This window comes from Rhipicephalus microplus, chromosome X, assembly GCF_043290135.1.
Source record: "Rhipicephalus microplus isolate Deutch F79 chromosome X, USDA_Rmic, whole genome shotgun sequence".
Classification (NCBI taxonomy): Eukaryota; Metazoa; Arthropoda; class Arachnida; order Ixodida; family Ixodidae; genus Rhipicephalus; species Rhipicephalus microplus.
Window position 1 is genome coordinate 138,027,420 of NC_134710.1, and position 23,253 is coordinate 138,050,672.

General features: G+C 45.6%; 1 protein-coding gene across 4 annotated transcripts in view; it reads left to right on the top strand.

The window, feature by feature from the left end:
* The window catches only part of kat80 (katanin p80), a 239,222-nt gene that overhangs the window by 118,619 nt on the left and 97,350 nt on the right, over positions 1-23,253 (top strand). For all 4 annotated transcript variants that reach the window (XM_037427880.2, XM_075877832.1, XM_075877834.1 and 1 more), the window contains exons 3-4: positions 4,028-4,145; positions 21,242-21,342. In XM_037427880.2, coding sequence (XP_037283777.2) covers positions 4,028-4,145; positions 21,242-21,342 — 219 coding nt within the window. The remainder of the gene's footprint in view (positions 1-4,027; positions 4,146-21,241; positions 21,343-23,253) is intronic.

Genomic DNA, 23,253 nt, shown 5'->3' on the forward strand with positions numbered 1-23,253 from the left:
GGTGAAATATGGTGCTCTCAACTTCTGTTTCCCGTGTTGTCCAACTGGATCATAACTTTGTTTCGTTCAGTCGCGTCGACTACATGGTGCTTTGCAGCGGTTTCGTGCGTCGCGTGTCTTTTTTTATATCAGTTCGAAACCATTGACACGAAAAGGCTCGTTGATATATGTATACAATATATGCTCTATTTCAACGAATGATTCTATTTATCCGAAATTTCGTTTAAACGGAAAACACAAAAGTGAACACCGATCGTTTTATTCTAAAATCATCCAAGTGTTATGGTATGCAAAGACAATGTCTACGCACGCTTTGTTCTGTAAACTTCTGACCAAGGCTGGGCATTTCTTTTTATGCTTGTTTTCTTATATACGTGTCGACATTTGAGGCTCACGTTTCTCGTAACGCAACACGTGTCATGTTGCCCGTTGTGCCCCCTTCTTTCGACAACTTGATCTTGTCGGTTGCTTGTGTCTTTTGCTCTGACGACCTTGCCAGCGTTTACGTAGCGCTCGGCCAGTTTTCAGGGGTTGTTTTGTTTTTTCCCGGGGGAACGTGCACTCTACGGTGGGAGCGATCTGACGCAACATGCCGCGCGTATGGTCCTTGAAAACGAGAATGACACCATAGCGCTTTTTCGTAACGCATGTTTTCGTTGCCGGGTGTCGTATACATGACATGGCATCTACCACAGGCGCCGCGGGCACGTATCGCGTTGAAGGCCGGTTACTCTGGTCACGATATTCGGTTAGTTCATTGGCATTCATTTCTTGTGGCCCGTTCCGTTTGCCGGACTTTGCCGGGGCGAAGCGTGCTGTGCGTCATCATCACATAGCCCTGGCAGAGTCATCCGTGGCGTAAGCTTCCTGGATGCGACGGCGCTTCGCTGCATCAGCAGACTCGCGAGAAGCACGCATGTGCTCGCAATGTCGCAGAAATCCGGCGTGACGCAATGCGCCCGGTCCATGAGAGGTTTCCTGAGCGCGACGTCGGCGCTGTTACGTACCGTGTACGCGTGCCGCGGTGCTTTATTTTTTTGCCTTTCCGCGCAGTATATGCACCGCGAAGCACGTGGGTCGAATCGCTGGCGTGCAAGCCTATAAACGGGCAGCCATGGCAGCTCGCCCGACGGCGCGCTCGTTGTGTGGAAGGAAAATGGTTGGCTATGACGCTCCATTCCAGCCAAGCATTTATGAATGGAAGGGCATGTATGCTCACAGCGAAATTTGAATTTGTCATTAGTCAGTCGGCCATTATGCGCTCTTTGCGATTGCGCTATACAAGGAACACGAGAAGACAAAGGGGTACGACATTTCCGGAGTCCTCCACTCTATAGGAGGCCCATAATAATAATCTTATCGTGGTTTCCGGACGTTAGACCCCGACAAGCAGTACTAGAGTAGAGATGCGATGGGACGTCGTTCGTCAGGTTCACCGAGCCTCAGCATGAGCCAAACGAAAGATCCCAGTGTTTTGATCCGGGCAGCTCTTGTTAAATGTCAGGCAATTACCTATCTCGACGTAGGACTCTGAATGATGTTGAACAGTTTATTTGCTCGACCGCTGACCCGCAGGTCGTGGGATGGATGCCCGGCCGCATTTTCAATGGAGGCGAAAATGGTTGATGCCCGTGTATATACGTAGATTTAAGTGCACGTTAGGGGTTGTCGAAATTACCGGAGTCCTCCACTATATGGCGTTTCTAATAATCATATCGCGGTTTTGGGACGTTAAACGCCAAAAGTTATCAACAGGTCGTTACCAAATGCTGTATAAAAATAAGTACAAGAGTATGTGGGCGTTCAATTCGGTTTCGAAAAGCGGGATGCCACTGTCCAAGTAGCGTCACGATATGTTGCTGTTAATTTCGTTCTCATTAAGTGGGAGCCTCAAACTGTTGCGTGTCAGTTCCGTCGTTCCCATTGTAAAGATATGCTTGCATATGCGTACGTAATGGGACGTCACATTGTGCTGCGCAGCGTGCAGATTGCCGTGGAGCTGAGGAAACGCACACGCTTATGTCGTGGCGCACCCCATGGGGCACTGTCGTGCGGAACCGAACTTCCTTGCTGGGGTCGCTGTTCCTCGCTCGCCGTCATCCCGTCCGTCCTGCGCTGCTGAGAGCGTCGCTGCAGGAAAAAGGAATAGTGCTCGCGCGTCGTCAACACAAATTCTGTAAATTCCTGCATGCCATGGAGCCCCGAGCTTTCGCGGACCACATGTGGCACTTCAAGCGAGAACAGTGTGGAAATTAAACGCTGCGAATTGATGGGGTTAGTGATTCGCAGTATGATCCGTGTAGGAGTAAGTCGCTGCCGCCTGGATTGAGATATTGGGCGCCTCTATGTATAGCAATGATTTGACTTGTTTTAGAGACATGGCTTCTATAGGCTGCGCCATGGTAGCATTCTTTTGCGCATGTCCACTGTTAAATTTAACAATAGCCATCAGCAACATTGCCACCGCCGTTGTCACCAAAATGAGGGTGTGATGCGTTCAGTCATGGCGGGATGCTGACTACCTTTTCTCATCTGTCCCGATTGCTTACCAGCGAAGGTTCACACTCCATGTAGGTCCAGTTGGATCGTTTTGCCGCGTACAACTATATGAAACTTTTAATTCCTGCCTTTATTTACTGTGCATGTTGATGAGTTGATACTATCTCGTTGTGGTTGCTATACGTAATTCTAAGTTACAGTTAAAACATATTTTTCATAAGTTGTAAGGTCTATGAATTCACTGTTTTATAGTAAAGCCCCATTGGCCCAGAGAGGGGTGTTGCTTGCTGCAGGTGGATATATGTACATTGCCGGCAATTAATCCGGCTGACTACCATCAATAAAATGTAGTACCGTCTGAAGTCAGCGCATTATATATTTTGTACCATCTCCTTGCGACGCACTCGTGCATGTTTCTTTGTGTTTGCTTTAATATTATCAATTGTTAGAGTTTAAGGTCTTAAAACACGAAGTGATTACGAGGAATGCTGAAGCAGGAAATTTCGACCGCCTGGGCTTCTTCAGAAACGTGCACCGAAATCCAATGACACGGGCCTGTAACGCGGCTGCCGTGACTGGGATCACATGAATTTGGAGACCTTTGTGTTTGTTTTCTTTGCAATAAATGATTTCTCGCTTGAGAGACCAAGTCTTGGGTGACCGAATACCCTCAACAGTTTGCCATTAGCCAGTCGCTGCCTGTATGTCGAGCAACAGGATAGGGAACAATTGTCTCTTACGAGATATTCAGCATAAAATGAATACGTGTGTCCTTTTTGTTGAAACACCGACGTTCCATGTACTGCGTATTGCTTTCATGCTTTGTAGGCATGTAAAAAGCGGCAAGCTCATGAGCAGAGCAGCAAGTCCATTCATGCGCTACTTACTTGTATGAAGACAAATGCAGGAACCTAAGAACGACATTCGCATGTTATATCGCAGTGATTCGTCCCGTTGTCCTTGTGTTGTGTTGCGAATGAGTCTCGCGTACTGGATCTCATGAAGTGAACGCACCGCACTTTCACTGCGTCTGCGTGGCGTCTGTTCGTCCCAAATATCTGCAGTTTGCGCGCATGCACTTTATGTCGTCGTGCAATGAGCGAGACCCACTTATATGAACGGGTTGGGTCTTCCGCTCGGATTGTTACCCGGAGCTCATATATGCGAAAAGTTCCGCATAAGCATTACCACGCCGCGCATTGCCCGTACTTCTCGTCGCCGTATAATCCGATAACATAAATGCCTTCAGCGTATATGTATATAGTTGAAAAGGCATTGGGATCTTAGAAGAGTCTATAGATTGTGAAAGTGACACTCTACAATAGGTCTTGCTGCACGTTTCTGTGGCTGCCTCTTGTGGGGCTAGACTGCACTTGTTGATGCGTACTGGTATAGGCAGATGATCGGCTGTAAACTGCTCTGAACTGATTGCACTGTGTGCTGTTTGTGCGCCGCGCATTCATCTTGGCTGTCCCTTCACTGTATAGGTGCTCAAGGTGGCGGCGGTACTTTTGTCTCTTTTACGCAGAGCTTGACTGGACATACGACGGCGGTGGAATGCGTCAAGTTCTGTCCAGCAGAGGAGATGGTGTGCGCGGGATCCACATCGGGAACAGTGAAGATCTGGAACTTGGAAGCTGCCAAAAGTGAGCTTTCAATATGTACTTTCTCATTTTCGTTACGGACGAACTGCTATATGGGTGCAGTAATATCTCTAAACGTTTGTATCGCGTTGGGATATAAGTCAAAAGACTATCGGGTAAGACAATTGGACCCCACTTTCAGGGTCGCACTGCTACGGAGTTCAGTAGCGACTTGCCGATGCAGTTGTGGTGTCATAACAGTGGACAGTGTCAAGGTCGCAAATTGATTCGCCTTATTTCATTCCGAATTAGCTTTTTCCAAAACACACACACACAAAAAAAAAACGCCAGGCCTGCGCGGAACTCGCAGCACAGTCACAGTGAAAGCTAGAAGAGCGCCCTTTCAGAGCCTTTTCTAAACACTCTTTGGGATGCTACAAGCACACTGCCGGGTACCCACTACGCCATAAATAATCATAAATTTTAGTTCTTGTTATTGTTTACCTTCACTTGTGGCTCATACCCACTGTGGGGAATCGGCCAATAATTGAGTGGTCTGATAACGTATTATTCGATGTTATAGTAAAGGAACTTATAAAATTTTGAAAACGTTACAAATTTTAGAACAAAATTTTGATGATCACTGATCTGTACTATACAATAAAGTTTTTGTATTAGTAATAGATAATAACCCAGATCAAAACCTAACTTAAAAAAAAGAGACAAGTTATGCGTATGTCGACACAGAACAATAGTAAGATAAGTCTGTTAGTCTTTTGGTTTCATTCAGATAATTCCGCATGTCTCCGCAAACTTTTTCACCGGCAAACCCACAAATAGAGGCTCCAACAGAAGCACGGGCATGGATAAATTCATTCCAATAGCACGTAAAGGATTTTCTATCTTGGATCTACGAGCTGTAGTAAATCGCCTTCATGTCAAAAAATAATGATTTATAGTTTTTGGCTCGCCACAGAAAGCGCACATTGGAGAAAGACCCCGACCAGACCTGTGTTGGTAGAAGTTTAGTTTCGGCACCCTACAGCGCAGCGACCTCTAGTTTACGTGTGTCACGAGAGGATCGGCGCCAGGGATATTTTTTGTAGTATATAGCCAGCATTCACTACATGCTATCCTTCATCATTCTTTGGAGAATTGTGGTATCCGCTACACAGTTAGGAATTTCGTGCAATTTTTTATGCAGTGGCTGATGACGATGAAGAAATAAGCCTGAAGTGGGTATGTGCCACAGCTAACAGGTGATCAAGAGCAAGTTTTTATAATGGTTTGGAGCACTGGATGGCACACGCGTTACGCAAGTAGCAGTGTGTGACGCCTGGCTGTTCCTGTGATGTTCTAAAATGCTTTATTACTCATATTAATGCGATTTGTTTCTCGACATCAAGTCAGCCTAAGGCCAGTTTAGAAAGGAGTTTTAAGCTAGTTTTGACCCCGTTCCGGAGTGGCTTCCCGTTCTTGACGCTTGTGTGTGTTTGCCTGACTTCTGATGAAGTATGTTGTGTGTACTTTACTGGTTTTAATTTCATTCATTAAAGAAAAAAAAAGGCGTGGCTCAGTGGTAGAATACTGGGCTGGCACGCAGCGGACCCTGGTTCGAATCCCAATCTGTCATAGCTGTTTATTTATTTACTGAGGGATTTTTTTTTTATTCGATACTGATTACGGACACTGGCGGCGGCGGTGGCAGGCAACTACGGCGCCGCTCGTCACCTGTGTTCTGATCTCATAACAGCTTTAAGTGTAGAAGTGACCAGAACATCAATCAAAGCTTATTTAACAATAATAGAGTCAATGTTACGGTGGATGAACATTTTAGTCTCCTCGCCCTATATAGCCTTGACTATGTCGTGACACAGTTAATCTCTTGGCTTACTTGTTTACTATTCAGCTGTAAAGCGAATTAAAGCTGCTTTCAAGACAAATTCAATAACAAAAAGAGCACTTTTGTGATACAGCAAATCAGCACTTACAGAACTGTGCGAAAGACGAGTAGACATTATACCTGTCGTGTACGCGACACTAAGCCGAATGAGTAGAAGCTGTGTAAAAATGACAGGCAGTTTTTGAAAGAAGAGACAAATGTATCTCATTGCTGCATGTTTTGCTGTCATTTATATCGGAGTGCTGAGTTGGGACATCAGAAGCAACTTGCGAGTCGCGGCTCTCGATTTAGTGCTTCGCTTCTCATCATTAATCAAACGTGGGCTCATGATGTGCGGTGTAACATTTAGGACCAGCGCCTGTCACTTGCAACAAAAAAAAAAGGAAAGGGGTTTCACTGGCATGACAGGTATATGCTATGAAACAGATGAAATTCACAAAGCGTTCCGTGTGGATGACGGCCAACTTGCGCCGTCTGTCAGTCACCGGGGTATACGCATGGGAGCATGTGTGCAGATCGGCCTGTTCCCTCTGGTTGCCCGGCAATACCTTGTGCCGCCGGCCACGCACTACGCTGGTTGCGTTTTGCTTTGGCTGCGACGGCGCACAGCTCTGAATAGTACTTATATGAGCCGATTTTGCGAAGTAATCGATAGCGCATTGGGTGACGGTACACTCTTTAAAAAAATGGAGTGACGTACTCTCCATTTAGGGAGGAACGGCGATGTCCCCAATGTTCGTCTTTAAATAGAGAAACATTGCTCCCTCATCCACGGAGAAACACGTTATTCCTTATGAAAATCAACATGGCTGCCCCCCGGCGAAGCGAGTAGGCTTAGCAAATGCAGCGATTCTCGACTGGTAAGGAGTACACGGCACTGAAAGTTACAAAAAACGGTCCCGCTGAGCTTGATATTGAACGAAATGATTATAAAAACAAGCAGACGAACCTGTGGCGGTGAACACATCGCGAAAGAGAACGACGGAGCAAGTACGTTTCGTTCGGTCAGCGAAGCCACGTTCACTCCGAAAGACACGGGTTCTGCAGAGCCCTCACCTGAAGAGCACATGCTAGGCTTGCTGTATTTATTTCTCGCAGATTCACATAGTGTAGCGACGTTATCCATGCGTTTACGGGTCCGCAGGTCACGAGATGTGCCTCCAAACCGTACACTCGATCGCAGTGAAACCATTCCGAATCCGTAGTGCAGCATTGATAGATAGATGTTCAACGTTATATAAATGACTGGAGGTGTGAGAGCGTCATAGCAATGAAGTAGGTGGTAGGTAGCGCCATCTGGAGGGACTTAACAAAACTAAAAAAAGTTGACTGCCGCGACGTACGTTGTTATTACCCACTATCACGGCTCCCTTGCGGATTGTTTACGCATCAACCCATTCAGGACTACTTACGGACACTGAAAGCCTAACATGTGCTGATGCAATCCATATAGCTACACATGCACACATGGTCACATAGTACACATATAGTACGCAACAAGTACACTAGCGTATACGCTCACAAGTACGCAACAAGAGCACAATCACCCATTCACACCAACGACCCACACTTTGACGTGTTTACTCACACCCTACTATGAAAGCGCTTCAGCTTATATAGCTATGAATTTGGACTGACCTGTGTGGCGCAGGTTACAAGTACGTTTTCTTACACTTTTTTTACGTTTTGTATCAATACCACAACATGCGCACACGTAAATATATTGTATCTGATGGTTAGGCAAACCTTAGTTAATCAATGATTGCACAATAATGAACGAAATAATTACTAGAGCTTATCAGGTTTTCACGAAGACAAATACCCCCAAGCCTACGGCATTTCGAGCGCTGCGCCATCTGTCGACCACTGCCACAGTTACTTTTTTTTTTCTTGAAGCCTTTGAGAGTGCAAACACTTGCCGCGCGTTAGCCATTTCGGAGGTCACGCTTTTTTTTCTTCTTGTTACTTGGAGAGGGCGCAGCATGCAGACCAAACTTTGTCTCCGTCGTGGTAGGTGTTCTGTGGTCACGTCGACCTCGTTTAGTTGTTTCGTCTTAATGTTTGCTTATATTCTTTTTACGTGCGTACCACAAGTGTGACCGTTAGCCATGGATATAGCACACCACTAGCCCTTCAACGACAATGTTTTTGATGCGGTAACGACCGTCCTAGCAGTGTATACGTACGTTACAACGCGGGTCTTGCGAGAGAAATAAGCGATGACCTCGCATCCGACGGTATTTTTTCGTGAGCTATGACAGTGGCTGTTGACGTCGCGGCAGCTCTCATACTTGAGTGGAGGAACTATCGCTGCAGTGCGCAAGTTTATTATAACTTTATAGAATGTTGTGCCTGCATACTTTTCTGCTTCAGATGCCTCTCGCGATTCGCCTCGCGTGTCAACTTGCAATCATAGTGCGTGCCATAATTTTGTTGTTAGCGCTGTGGCTGTGGTGGTTATTACTCTGGATTCGGAATACTCTTTTCACAAAGGTGAGTGAGCGTTAGTACTTACTTGCTGTGCACAGCTGCTACTAGAAGTGCATCTTGTGTTGAGTTTCTCGCAACAAAGGAGAATCATGGACGAGAAAGGCATACTGCTCGCGTGCATAATTCCTTCCTACTTCTCAGTGCTGGCATGGACAATTCAAAACCAATGCGATTGAGAATTTGGTTTAACCTACAGAAGTCATTGGTTCACTTTTCACAAAAGTTTAGTTATGATGATGTTTAAAATGTTTCTGATGGTTGTAACCTAGTCTGGCTAATAAACGCTCGGTGAAACTTCGCAGCCTGTTTCCCTTTGTGCTTTCACCTGCTGTGGTAGCATATCATTATTGGGTGTCGTGTGACTATGCTGGAGGGCGCAGGTTCAACTTCCGGCCACGGTGGCCGTATTCGAATTGGGGTAAACTGCAAAGAACATCCATATGGCGGTAGTGGCACGTATAACACTATCAATTGTATATGATCGTACTTTCACGCACTGTAGAGTGGTATCAGGTTTCCTACAATGTTGAAAAAATAAGTGTGATGCTTTTTTACGCGCCTCGTTGAATTCATGAGTGCTGTTGGTGCCGTGCGAAACTAAAAATGCGTGGGCTTACCAAGTAGGTCGACACCGAAAAAATTCATTATTTTTTCACACTCTAAGGTAATCAATAAAGCAAGACTGCTTGGGAAGCAGAGCTCCTTGTATTCGTGACAAATTGGTAGTATGAAACAACACGAGACACACATGGAAGTGTGCGGAGCATCGTGCGAGTGCCTGACGATAAAAAAAGAGAGGCTTTTAATTTACACTAATAAAACAAAATAAAACGTCACTCCTGCATTGCTTACAACAATTTTATGTAAAAGCAATCGCTCGCGACTGGCCGCAGCCGGCTATAGGCTTGGCGTGCGCATGCGCGCGAGCAAGACCCCCGTGATTGAGGAGAAACTTGAACGCTGAAGGAGGAACGTTGCTCCTTTGGTCCTTGCCGCGAGAGCGCGCGACGGGTAAAGCGCCCGAAAGGGAGGAAGTCGCTGCGCCGAAGGAGAAACGGAGCCCGTTTCTCCATTCTCGCTCCCTTTTTTTTTTAGAGTGATATGCAAGCCTCTGCGGCTAGCATTTGGTGGGCGCTCGCTCTGTTATTGTGATAGCACTTATATGGACAGCCTCGGCTGATTTTTACCGTCGCCGTCATGCGCGGCATATGTATACGTACCTCTATATATGAAAACTCAAGAAAAAAAAAACCGCTCGCGCTCGGCCAACACCACCTAGATAAATTCAGTTGGCTCGGCACCCAGCCCGTCGCGATGCGCCAACGCGCATTATCTCCCACGCGTACTTCGCCCCACGGATGGGGGAGGGGGGTTAGTTGCTTGTGCGCTCGCGCTTATCCTTCGATGGGGAGAATCGTGTGCCTTGGCTTTTCACAGGAACGATTGCGTTAGTTGCCTGGGCCACAAAGGTCACTTCGCACACTGGGCAGGCCCCGTTTGCGAAGAGTTTCAAACACAAGCGAATTAACAACTGGGACACTCGCACACTGGGCAGGCCCCGTTTGCGAAGAGTTTCAAACACAAGCGTATTAACAACTGGGACACTCGCACACTGGGCAGGCCCCGTTTGCGAAGAGTTTCAAACACAAGCGAAGTAACAACTGGGACACTCGTTAATTCGCACTCATATTTGTACCTGTGATTACGTTTCGTGCGTCGTTTTTTGCTTAAACAGCGCGTTAAGCGTCGAGCTGTAAACGTTGTTAGCTCTCGTCGTGTATATGTGTTGTTTTCGTGCGTGAGCAGCGCGCTGCACGTTTCCATCTGCCAGTCGTTCTCGGCGTTACATTCCAAGTTGTTGCTATCGCATTCATTGTTTCGCCATTGTGGCGAAACAGTGACTTTTCCTGTGTCATCGCGCATTGACAAACCGCTGGCTTGTGAGTACACCGCATCTTGTGACCACCGACTCGAAAAAGCTCGAGATAAAGATCTGAAGGTGACCTTAATCCGTGACTTAGGTGGTTGATTGCAGCATTCGCGTGCGCTAACATTTGGATTGAATGTTTAAGTTGCACGGCTGATGCAAATCTTGGAGTCGACGTAGAAGGAAGTGCATATATAGTTGAGGACTGCTGCGCCAGGGGCCGCATTGGTCGCAGCTGCTGCTCATAATCTTTCAATGAACTCTACCAATTCATTTTTGTTGATTATCCTGGCAGTTAATTAATCATTATTTTAAGCCAGGCTATGTTCTGATATTATACGTATCCATTAAAACTTCAACTGAACCAGCTGGCCTGAACTGAAGGATTTCATTTTTCTTTTTTTTTTGGTATTTTTGTTTTGAGAATATGGCGAAAAACGCTCGGGGGCTGCTGTCGATCTTGTCTGGCGCAGTTTTTCCACGACTGCTGATTTAGTAGTAGATCTACTGTTTTTTTTTTAATTTTCTGTTCGTTGAGTAATAAGGTGTTCGAATTTACGAACTTTCTATATGTTCTGCGGAAAAATCACAACAGCTGCTACTTATTCAGCGTCGAGTTTGATTTGACGTGCTGCGATGTCGTGACGGACAAAAGAAGGAAAGCAGTCAGCTGACTCAAATGACACAGCGAAATAAAGACTAGGAATGTGTGAACTAGTGTATTTTCCAAATGAACAGCTTGAACAACAGAATAGTAGTAAAAAAACACTTTTTTCCCCCATCAACACGTGTCTCCGTCTTTCCTTTTTGTCGTTTCTCCCTTTCTACCTTCGCTTGAATGTGTACGGGTGAACAAGCACTCTACAAGCTTAGACTGCTAAACGAACCTGTTAGCCAGTGTTTGTGTGTGTATGAAATATTGCAGGAAAATCACTTGCAGAATTTTGGAATTGCATTGACATTTCGCAAGAATTTAATACTGCACATTAGTGAGCAAGTGAAGTTTGCGAACGAGCAGCTTTCGACCACAGCCGGAACATTTTTTTTTCGTTCTACACTCCCTTGCTTTTACTCTCTTCCACTTTTTCTGTTTTTGGAGTTTATGAAATGAACAGAACATGCCCACAGTTGTGACATTCAGGCAGTGCTTTTTGAAAAGCTCCGAAGAATTCTCTCTGGAATCTGAAGAGGTGAATGCACGTAGTGGAAAAAAAAAATCATTCTATGCATGTAAGTCCGTGGCAAAAAATTGCAACACGATGGGGACATTGGCTAGGTGGTATATACCTCGAAGGGAAATAGCGCTCCAAGACGTAAGACAAAGAATCGGTGATGGGTATATTATAATGCAATAATTCTTGGCGTTTAACATCTTAAAACCACGACATGATTAAGAGAGACACCGTAGTGTAGGTCTCCTCAATATTCAACCACCTGGGGTTCTTTAACCTGCATTCGGCCGAAGCACCGGCCATGTAAAGCAGATCCAGTGAGCGGGTAACTGTGCGCAGAACCACCTCGTCCCCGTTTAGTTTTTATTGTGCACTTCTCAGATCATCTTCCAAGAAGATCTGTTAAGGTCTTTCATTGCCCACCACGCACTTCTCATGAGCTGATCCCTCTCGGAAAAATCTTGTTCCCGCGCCCCTACTTGCAAAACACACTTCCAAACTCTCACTCAGCCCGTCTTTTTCGGAAGGGTGCTCATCGTGTCTGTTTTCACGCCTGAAACACTGTAGAGTTTCAGTGTGCTTAGTGCCATCAGAAACCTTTGTATGGTTCATTATAGGCTTGAATTGTGCTAGCTTGACACCTTCGAGGCAGCAGTAATCTCGGAATCATTATTTTTTTTCTCCGTCATGAAAGCTATAGTACGCTACGGTAGATGAATAATGTCAGTGCAGAATTTGCGATGGAAGAACTTAGCGCGAAGGCTAACACTTAAAATCTACTGATTTAAACTCATGTGCCATGAAGATATTTGCTATTATATTTTTATGTGTCGTGGCAGCACTGGTCTGACGTGCAGCTGAATTTTCCTCTGAAAGTTTCAGCTTCACGCCTGAGAGATTTCTTCTCTTTTTTGGGGAGAAAGATATAGAAAGAAACAGAAAGAAATACAAATAGAGACAAACATGAAATAGAAAAAACACATACAAAGGGAACTAGAGGAATAAATATAGAGAAAAATAAAGAGAAACAAGGCAGGCCGCCCAGCTACAGACTTCTTTCAAGCTGGCACCACTTCTGCGAAGCCAGGTGTATCTGTGATAGCTTCGTTTTACCACTAGTGCAGTAAATATATTCCTCGCTCACTGCGTCTCGACCCTACTGTAATAAACATATGCCGACAGTATTCGAGAATACCGAATATTATATCATCTGAAGCTTTAAAAAAACAGAAAAAAAAAACATTTCAACTCGAAGGCTGTGCAGGGGTGTTTCGGCCTCGCGTCGGTGCCCTAAATGTATATATACGCCCGGTGATACGCAAGTTCCCTACTTACAGATGCGTGGGAAAGGGCTGAATATCTGGCCTCAGATAGAGAGGAAATTGGGCAATGAGTCGCGCGCCTGCGTGTGTCTGAGGGAGTGATACCTTGACGACTTGATCACGCGTGAGGATGGGGTGGAGATGGTCCCGAAACTCGGGAACGGAAACGATGAGATGCGTATAATAATCGGACGGAGACAATGAACGCTTCGTGTCTCCGTTGCTGCTGTGATTTCGAGCCCAATTGGTACCTAAAAGGAAGCGCTCTCGCGCCGTAGTAGAAAACAACAAAAGAGGCGATGCAGGACTTGCTATGTGGTTGAAGACTATAGAAGTGTTCGTAAAGCATATCATTGATACACTGTGCATTGCATAGACCTCTTTCACGCGTGGAAACAGCGGTAGGCGCCGTCGACATACTCGGGCGCTTGTAGCGAGCCAAGCTCAAAGCTGGCCACCGGCCTCTACGATCACGTGCCAGTTTTGCAGCTCCGAGCTCAGTGCTCGGGAGAACGCATTGGAGGCTCCTCCGTCACAAAGGATTGTGGTGAAAAAGGGTGAACATTAGTTGCACGCGATTTACATTCACCCCTTTCTCCCCTTAGTTATGAATAATATATACAACAAAATATTGATCCTGGTAGTGATGCAGAATGTCCTCGGTATAACGACAAGAAATAAAGAGCATCATATAGCTGCTCTGGAGAGATGGTGAACTTCCACGTTAAAGGGCGTGAAGAGCGCGTAAGCTGTGAAACAAGTCTTTTCGGGCCAGTTGGCTCTGCCTTGATAGGAGCTCGCGTATTTCATGTGTCCTGAGGCACAGTGTCGAAATCAAAGGTAGAAGTGTGTGTGTGTGTGTGTGTGTGTGTGTGTGTGTGTGTGTGTGTGTGTGTGTGTGTGTGTGTGTGTTTTGTTTTGTTTGTTTGTTTGTTTGTTTGTTTGAAGAGCCAAGTGCACTTTCACTAGAACAGAAAAACGCAGCTATTTGCAATAGGCAACATGGTCAGGCCTGGTCCAACAATTTTTCTCCAGTGTGCTTATGTTACCGAAATTCCCCATATCTGTAATGCGGCTCAAATTTATATAGCCCACTATTGTCGGTATTCAGAAGTAACACCCTGATTTCGCTCTCATAGAAGGAACACTTCACTTGGGCATGAATTAGTTCGTTAAAGCTGTCCAAATCGCAAAATCGCAGTGCGTAAGCAATGTAGGAATATTTTTCGACAATATTAACACCGTCCTTGTGCTTCCGTCGGTGATGTTTTTTTTTTGTTGTTGCATGATCGTAATGGCGTTGATTACACTTGTAGAGCGAATGGGCCTTCCGGGCAAAATGCGCACCATTCTGAACGGTCGGCAGCAGTTTCTGATTCTTCAATTGTTCACCTTCTATTTTGGCTCACACCATCTGTGAGAGATCAGCGAAGAATTGTGTTCTTATAAAATTTTGAGGAACTTTAGAATAGTATTGAAAACCGTCAAAAAAAAAAAAAAACACGCTTCAGCTCATCTTCTTCTGAGCTCCTTTTATGCCATGCCTTTCTGAATCACGGATCACGTCTGCATCGAATGGATCGGTGTCCAATATATTCATTTGAGTGGTCATCTTTCAAGTATACTGTCTTGGAGCGAAAAAAGGACGTGATACTGCAGCGCTTAACTCGAAAAGAAACACGAAAATACACAATATAGTGTGAAAGTCGGCTTCTTGCTCTTTATATCCGAGTTTGGCCCTATACGGCATCATGTTCTTCAGTAAGTACGAACACCCCTCTCCCACCTAAAAAAAAAAAAGCCATCAAAGCATAAGAAAGCGACTATTACACAAACGAAACACATTCGATCTGGCTACGTTTTCTGTTTTAGTCGCAGTTATTTACGCACTGCTGGTTTAGTGTACCTAACTCAGTTTGATGCGAACAAGTGCAGGATTTGGGCCATTTTTATTTGAAACAATTTTTTTAAGTTCGCGTTACAATCAGGAGTCGCCTCATTTTGATTACATACAAGTGTTCTAAATGAATGTGATATATGCTTCAGCGTGCTTCACGTACGTTTCCGTAAAACTATATATATATATATATATATATATATATATATATATATATATATATATATATATATATATATATATATATAATATGTGTGTGTGTGTGTGTGTGTGGAGAGAGAGAGAGAAACCGTGCCTTGTTTATACCGAACGCCGGTAGATTCGTGCTTGCGAGTGAACTAAGGCAAACCAAAGGTCATGGTGCATGGTGAGGTCTATGTTACCGTCATTACGATTAGTGTTCCGTATAATTATTTCGAGATCTCTAATAATAACGATAATATCTGGGGTTAACCTCCCCGGTCGTCGTTACGTTGTAGTTGGTGATCAGTATGCCGTCTGAACAGGGACAGAAAGTGTAAAAAAAGGTGCATGGAGTCTTTTCGCATGTAAGTTCTTCAGCCGAACTCACACGGCGGATACTGCTGTGTAGCTTTAATACACTGTAGCACACTTGCAAATTACATCGGCACGAAGAGCATATGGTCAGTGCGCCGCAGTCACGTGCCAAAAGCGCGAGCTGTCATGACCTCCGAGCGTGGGGACGAAGACGACCGGATAATTTTAGGTTTTCTTGATCTTCTGTCCAAAGTATACCTTTACGCACCCCCCCCCCCCCCCCCCCGCCCTTTCTTTCTGTCGTGCGTGGGTCACCAATGTGCTGTCCCATTCAAAGAATGACCTGGATGATCTCGCCCAAACGACGGCGCGGAGGCCTACGACAAGGAAGCGCTTGATGCAGACGAAGGCCGGATACGAAGGATAAGGAAGGACACATATAGACGAGATGGTTCGCAGGCGCTTGTGTATTATCTTTGCAGGGAACTTGGCGTGGCGTTCTTGACTCGCTGCTAGTTTCCTGCCACAAATTCTAAGCTCTCTTTCTTGAATCGAAGAAGGGAGAGAGGGATATTTTGGTGCGCGTGCTGTTTTGCTTATCAAGCATTGACCTGCGGCATGTTGCTATACATTTAACATCTAGAAAGTTCGGAGTTTGATGACACACGATATCATATGCCGCTAAAAAGTGCCGCTGTCATTTTTTTTTTTGGTCATGCGATCAGCATGCAGATGGGAAAGAGCTGCGAGAAACACGGCAGTTTGCCGAAGCGCATTGATCGCTTCCCGGAGAGCCGCACGGAGTGCATATTTCGACATTGAAAGCCGCCAGCTAACTGCGGTACGTGTACCCCATCCATGCTGCGGTGTACGTGGAGCTGCCGTGCGTATTGGAAGGCTCCCGATACGGCATGCAGTTGCAGTACACTGTCAGCCAGGGAGAAAATCGAAGTTCAGCCGCGTAATAAAGAATTTACAGCGCTACGTCCAGGAACCTTCGCGATATAGCACAAGTGATGCAACGGGTAATGGAGAAATAGAGCTCGTGGCAAGAAGACTTGGAAGCGCGTGCTAGTGCATAGTTCCCTCTCCTTCGCGTTATGTGCAGATCTGACTGGTCGGATGAGGCGTCACTGCGGGCGCCGATCATAAGGCCTTCGCATTTCCAGAAATCTTCAACAATAGAGGTTTTCGCGATTGGAGAAGACATGTGGAAGCGATAACATTTTAATATTCGCATCTCGGGTCCAGAGCATTTCGCATTTTATTGGCCTATTGCGGGCCTCTTTCGTCTCGAAGAGCAACGTGTGCAAACATAAGAAGTTCCCGTATCGTTGCCTCATTGTCTACGATAACGAGTCCGCCCGCGATTGTGGTCTAGTGGGATGTACGGGGCTGGACGGCTCACTCGCAAGTCGCGCAGGGTTCAAACCCGGCTGCGGCGGCCGCATTTTCGACGGAGGCGAATATGCTTGACGCCCGTGTACTTAGATTTAGGCGTACGTTAAAGAACCCCAGGTGGTGGAAATTTTTGGAGCCCTCTACTTTGGCGTCTCTCATAATCATATGGTGGTTTTGAGACGTTAAACCCCACATATCAATCAATCAGTGTACTACCTGTGGGGCTGCCTGTCTGGTATCCACCACTAAGAACAATTACCATCCACAACTGCACTCGAACGCACTTCCTTAAACGAGGTCGTAAGAAAGTTGTTGAGGTTGGCGCACATGTGTGAAGGACCTTCTTTATTCTTTGTTCGTTCTTTTTTTTTACAGTGAAAGCTGCTATGATGCTATGAGATCACAACTCGGGTCACGCGCAGTTGTCCGCCGCTGCCGCCGCCGTCCGTAACCACATCGCGCGAATTTTAGAAAACAAAATAGCACCAATGACACAATGGGGGCTCAAACCCCGGTCCGCTGGGTACGAGCCAAGTATTCTGCCACTGAGCTACTCCGGTGCTTGGGACTTGTTGCCAAACTTGCCTTAGGCAGGCTCTATGTCGGGAAAGCAATCGCGTTGATACGACTTATAAAGCGTTCTAAAAAATAAGTGAAAGAACAGCCCCGCCGTGGTGGTCTAGTGGCTAAGGTACTCGGCTGCTGACCCGCAAGTAGTGGGATCGAATCCCGGCTGCAGCGGCTGCATTTCCGATGGAGGTGGAAATGTTTTAGGCCCGTGTGCTCAGATTTGGGTGCACGTTAAAGAACCCCAGGTGGTCGAAATTTCCGGAGCCCTCCACTACGGCGTCTCTCATATTATATGGTGGTTTTGGGACGTTAAACCCCACATACCAACACCGAAAGAACAACCACTCATCGCACAATGCGAATAGCGCAACGAGTGGGTTGTCCAATGCCCCAACCCATTACAAAACTTTGTTATTGTTCCCCTGTTAACTGTGACGCATACTAACTTCAGCCATAAATCCTCATCGCCGTCAGCCACTGCATGAACAATTAGCACAAAATTCATGCAAGTGTTTAGCGGATATCACGCTTCTCAGGAGAATGACGAAAACTAGCATAGCGAATGCCGGCCAATTACCCAAAAAGTTTATTATTAATGTCCTAGTGGGTACCAAGCAAGTGTGCTTGCAGCAGTTACCCAATGAGTGTTTAGAAAGGGCTCTGAAAAGCCGCTATTCTAGCTTTCGCTGTGACCGTGCTGTGCCTTTAGCGCAGGCGTGGCTTTTTTTTTTTTTTGCTCCTTTTTGGCGACGTCCTGAATGGGTGATCGTAGTGGAAATAAATGTAAAGTTTTGTTTATTTATTTCTTGGATAAAATGAGTGATCTTTGCTTCAGAGTCGGTGTCTTGTGTGCGCTCCCAAATTCGCGGTGCCTTCAGCAATGGACGAAGTGTGGCTGGCTAAGCGCGCATGCTTTTGACGTCTCTCACTCATCTCTTTTGCATTGAAAAACTGATTTATTCTTTGTTTTATTTTCAGGTCTGATTTTATTTTTGGAGTGCGCGGTGCGAGTGCCCGCCGAGTGCTTTTTTTTTTTTACGACCTAGACACCACACACGAATAGATATATGCGAACACCGTGATATCTCCATCTGAAGTTACCTTTTCTAGAGCGTTTGCATAATCTCCTAAGCCCTCTCGGAGTAAGCGTGGCTGTGCCTTCTTTAGAAGGTTGACGGTCTTGTTTATGTGCCCTCCGACACTTGAACTTGCCGACCCTCGTGACCGAGAAAATGAGAGCGTACGTAACGGCTCCTTGCGCTCCGTCACTAAACCGGGTTGCAGTAAGGGCAGTTTACCGATTTTTGTTTTCGTTTTTGAACAGCCTTTATGGGCTAGGAAACCGGCCGGTCGTGTTTGTTCCTTCGCTCATCCGTCACGCTTTGGTTTCAGGCGCGGTACGACTAAAGAGGGCAGAAAAGCTGATATACTTGGGGTCACTTCAAGCGACCTTGCGGTGCCGGTCGGTTTACGCGAGCGCATTTTGCACTTGAGAATGCTGTCATGTCAGTCTTGGCAGGGAGTCCCACAGGGGCGTATCCAGAAGTTTGTCTAAAAGGGCGAGGTGAGGGGGTAAGGGTTTGCAGACTGCGGTTCATCCGCCCTTTATGCATGTTTTCATGTGTGCGTGTAAGTTATATCACTCGCAAAATTGAAAAATTTAGAAAGGGAGGGGGGCTGAGCTCAGCGGTGGATCCAGAGGGGGAGGGGGCGTTAGGGGTCGACCGCCCTCCTTCCCTCTCTTCTGGGTCTGCTGTACACCTGCTGTCACCAACTGGAGCAAATGAGTGCTAGTAAAGTAAGGACCCCGCCCCCCTCTCCGGTGTTACTTGAAGCTACCCCCCCCCCCCCCCTCCCTAAAATGAGTGGCTGGGTCCGCCCATGGCATAGTAGTGCCAGGTTTCATGTTCTCTTTTAAAGGCAGAGTGTGTTTGTGTTTGCCTATGTGTTTCAAGTGGCCTGACTATAGGGTGAAATGTATGAAGCCTTTAGGAAAACTATATCAGTATCTAGCATCTCAGCCTGACATTTAAATGTTCCCCAAATTCAACTTGAAATGAGGCAGTTAGATGCACAAGTCAATGTTACTCATAATATGGCAAATTGGCATAGGTTTCTCCGAATGTCACTCACAAGCATAAAGAGATGTAGATGTACTGGAAAAAGTGCTAGAAACTTTCAACATGTATGCAGCAACATGTGCAGCAACTTCTTTTTTCATTTTATGCTTGTGGAGTTGCAGTTCATTTCACACTTTAGTGCATGCAGCTGAAAAGTTTATATTCAATTTTATTTTTGACAGAGGATCAAGCCATAAACATATTTAAATTTTATGTATAAGTATGCCTCTTGAAGATATTGTGGATATTCTGTTCAAATTTAGAAACTTGCAATTTTATTCACTTCAGCTTTGTCTTAACAATTTTGCATGAGAAGGTCTACATTCATTTAGTATGCGAGAATTTTTTTTGCAATATTATGTATTTGCCGCAATATCACAATCAATAATTCATCAATAAATCAATCGATCGAGCTTTATTTTGATCAACAGAATAATGAAAATACGAAGATTATTTGACCCGATAGCCTAAAGTGGCTAGTGGCTTGTCCAGTACAGTGTGCAACAAGGAATGTACAGGACAGCCTAGGGAAGAAACAGAAACGATCACATTAATACTCGCAATACACGTACTATCATGAGAAGTATGAGTTCGAACACGCGAGCGCGTGTCAAGTAGCCTCGAACACTACTCGGCTGATTTGCAGTGGCCGCTGTTGGAAACAAAGTGGAAAAGATTCCGTACTTCCGCTAGCTGTTGACACTCTCGCCGTGGTATCGTTGCTGCAAAGCGGGAGCTTGTCAGTGACCGCTAGAAGTGATATGACTTCACTTCAATGCACCCAGCTCGACGCAGTGACCCATCAGGGTATGTAGCAGCCGAGATATCGCTTGTGACGTACCTTACCATTATGCACAGGCCATGCTTGTGCTATATCTAGGTGATGCTGGTTGGAGGTATTGATATTCCTGTTCTATTTTAGGGGCTAAGCTCCTCTTAGTCTTACCTTGTCATGCGTCATGCGTAACGGAAAGGAGAGACGAGAAAAAAAAAATTAAGAAGGCAGTATCTCCTGAACAGTATAATAGACAGCACTGTCCCAAAGAAGTGCATACAAACTGCAGTTGAGTGAGGATATCCTAGATGGTGCTGTACTGCTACTCTCCAATTGGCTGCTGCAAAGGCTGTGCCTCGGTGCGCGGAGAACGAGTGCCTCTCTCAGTCTCCTGGATAGTCGCTGTACGTGGCGGATCGTTGGTGGGGCATAGACGAAGCAGAGCAGCGGGCGCGTTTAAGACGCTCGGCTTTTTTGGTTCGAGTCTCGTTCGTGTTAACCGCGCGCCATCTGCATTCTCGAACGCGATCGGACGCATGGACGCATGCACAGACGGACACACGGATGGCTGGACAGACAGACGCTTCGCCCCATTCATCATCATTCACTCCATTTATACGCTGTGATTTTTAAAAATTTGTTTTTGTCTATATTCTTTTTTTTGCGTTACCATTCCTCGTAGCCGATGCCACGCACTCGGCAGCCCTTTGGCAGCAACACTCTAGCGAAACAGGAGGGCTGACAGTAAGCGGAAGAGCGTCTCTCCTTTCCCCTCATCTTTCAGCAGTGCCATCCACGTGTCACGCCATCTCGGTTTTGAGGCTATTTGGGATGTGCTAGTGTGTTTCAGCTCACATTGCTCACGATAGTACATATGGGTTTTCTCTTACAAATATGCATGCTTATTAGCTTGTAACCTGGAAGGGGGAGGGAGCTGAAATCTCCATATGGATGAATTAAGAGTTGCTGTAGATTACAGCAGCTAAGTTGGCATATAACATAATTTATTGTTTTGGAACGCTGATATATTGAAGTTACTTATCTGTGTTTTGTTTCTTTTCTGTATAATTTATACACTTTGCAGTGGTCCGGACACTCACAGGTCACAAGGGAAATGTTCGGTGCATGGATTTTCACCCTCATGCAGAATTTGTCGCATCAGGGTCAATGGATACTACTATAAAAGTATGTATAAGCCTTCACTTTCTCCACCTAATACAGGGAATGAATCTTTTACACTGCTAGCCAGCATCCCTGCTAAGTTTTATTCTTTTTTTTTTGTTGCACTAAGTACTGCATTCATTACAGTGGCAAATGCCTGATGTTTTATGTAACTCATGGCCCTGTTGGAGCTTAACACTTTAGGGCTCAACTTTATCATCGGAAAAATGTAAAAGGCCACGACACGGGACAAATAAGGGAGCACAGGACAGAGCACTCCTGTTGACATGATCACATCATCATGTCTCAGGTAAAAAAAAATGTGCCATCAGCATGAGTTTAAGGGACCCTGAAACTTTTTTTGAATTTCTGTCAGTATTTAGACTAAAGCATCATGAAATTATTCACACCACAAATTTAATGATGCGCTGTGTACCAAGACATTAACGGACAATTTTACCTATATCTTCCTTCTCACCCCTGCCTTATCTTTTGAACTCATAAACACTGGCATCCCAGCGATTGCAGTGCTCTCATGTAGTGATGTTCCGTGCAGAAAATTTTATCTTTTTCGGGGAATTTTCACCTGTCATTTTGAGCCAAAGGAAAAAAGAAAATCTCTGTGATATTGCAGAGACTTTCAGGAATGGATAAATTCTCCCCTGACGACCGATAATTAGCAGTCATAGTGCCCCTTCGCCTGCTGTGATCGGTTCTGAGGTATGCACCACAGAAGCATAAACCTAGAGATTTGTTTCCGATATTTACCCGGAGCGATTTCTAGCTCACTAGTGGTGTTGAGCCTGAAGCCCAAAATGGGCAGTGTGCTGACAGGGTATGAATCGCTAAAAACATGCTTTTGTTGTGTGGCCATGAAAGAGCTAGTCATGATTTAAAAAGTAGCCAGTATATAATTATAGTATATGTGTGGATGTATGGGGGCACATATTAGCGCTGTTGTGCAGGGAAGTTTGCTGGGAATTCCGTCAACGTCTGCGGGGAAAAATGCCCAAAATGGGGAGTTTTCATGTCTCTGAATAGGGATTCTTCGGCGTTGTGCAATCGATGGTTCCAGCTTTGCCCAGTCACGCCCTCGGAGATTACACGCCTACATGTTGCATGCAATCACGGAGGCCATAACCTTGTGCGCCCGACAGCACGCACGTCGTCTAACAACCGAGATTAAGACCGTGTAGTGGTTGATATCTGCTCCAACAGGGGCCGGCACTCTATCAGCTGGTCTTAAATGATACTCCTGTGCGGCGTCAACCTGCAAAGGCATGTGAACAAGCAAAAAGAATTCAAGAATGATCATCGATAAGCATAAACTCGGGCAATGTGGGTGTGTCTTCAGTGGTCAAGGTACAGTGGCAGACACATCGTAGCGATTCCGCTCGCTGGATGCCTCATAAACATTGCAAAATGTGGCAGCTTTACAGGCCACCGATCGCTAGATATGCGGTACACAATACAGCTAGGGCAATTTATTGTGTTTAAGAGAAGAAGAAACCTTGAGAGAAACACTTGTTGCTCAGCTCCCATCCACATGGAGTGCATATCCTAAACAGATGACTCTCTGCCCACAGGAGGTTCCGTGACGTGTATCGTGGGATATCCACTGAGTCCGGTCAGCAAGTGCTACGCGTATGGGAGCATTTCTATGTGTAAAAGGCGCAAGAAGTTCAAAACTCATTTTGCTGATCAGCTGCGGTCTGCCACCATTCACATGCTTCACGTCATGTAATAAATTACATAGTTGATGTAGAGAGCTTAAATTGGTCTTCAAACAATTCTTAGGACTTGCTTTATCAGCTCAATGTGTTTATGAAATCGTCAAAACCGTTTCTGGGTCACTTCAAGACATGAAGGGGAAAACTGATAAGAATGCCTGTACACATACTTGCAGGCCAGTGAGACGTGAAATCACTCTTTAGC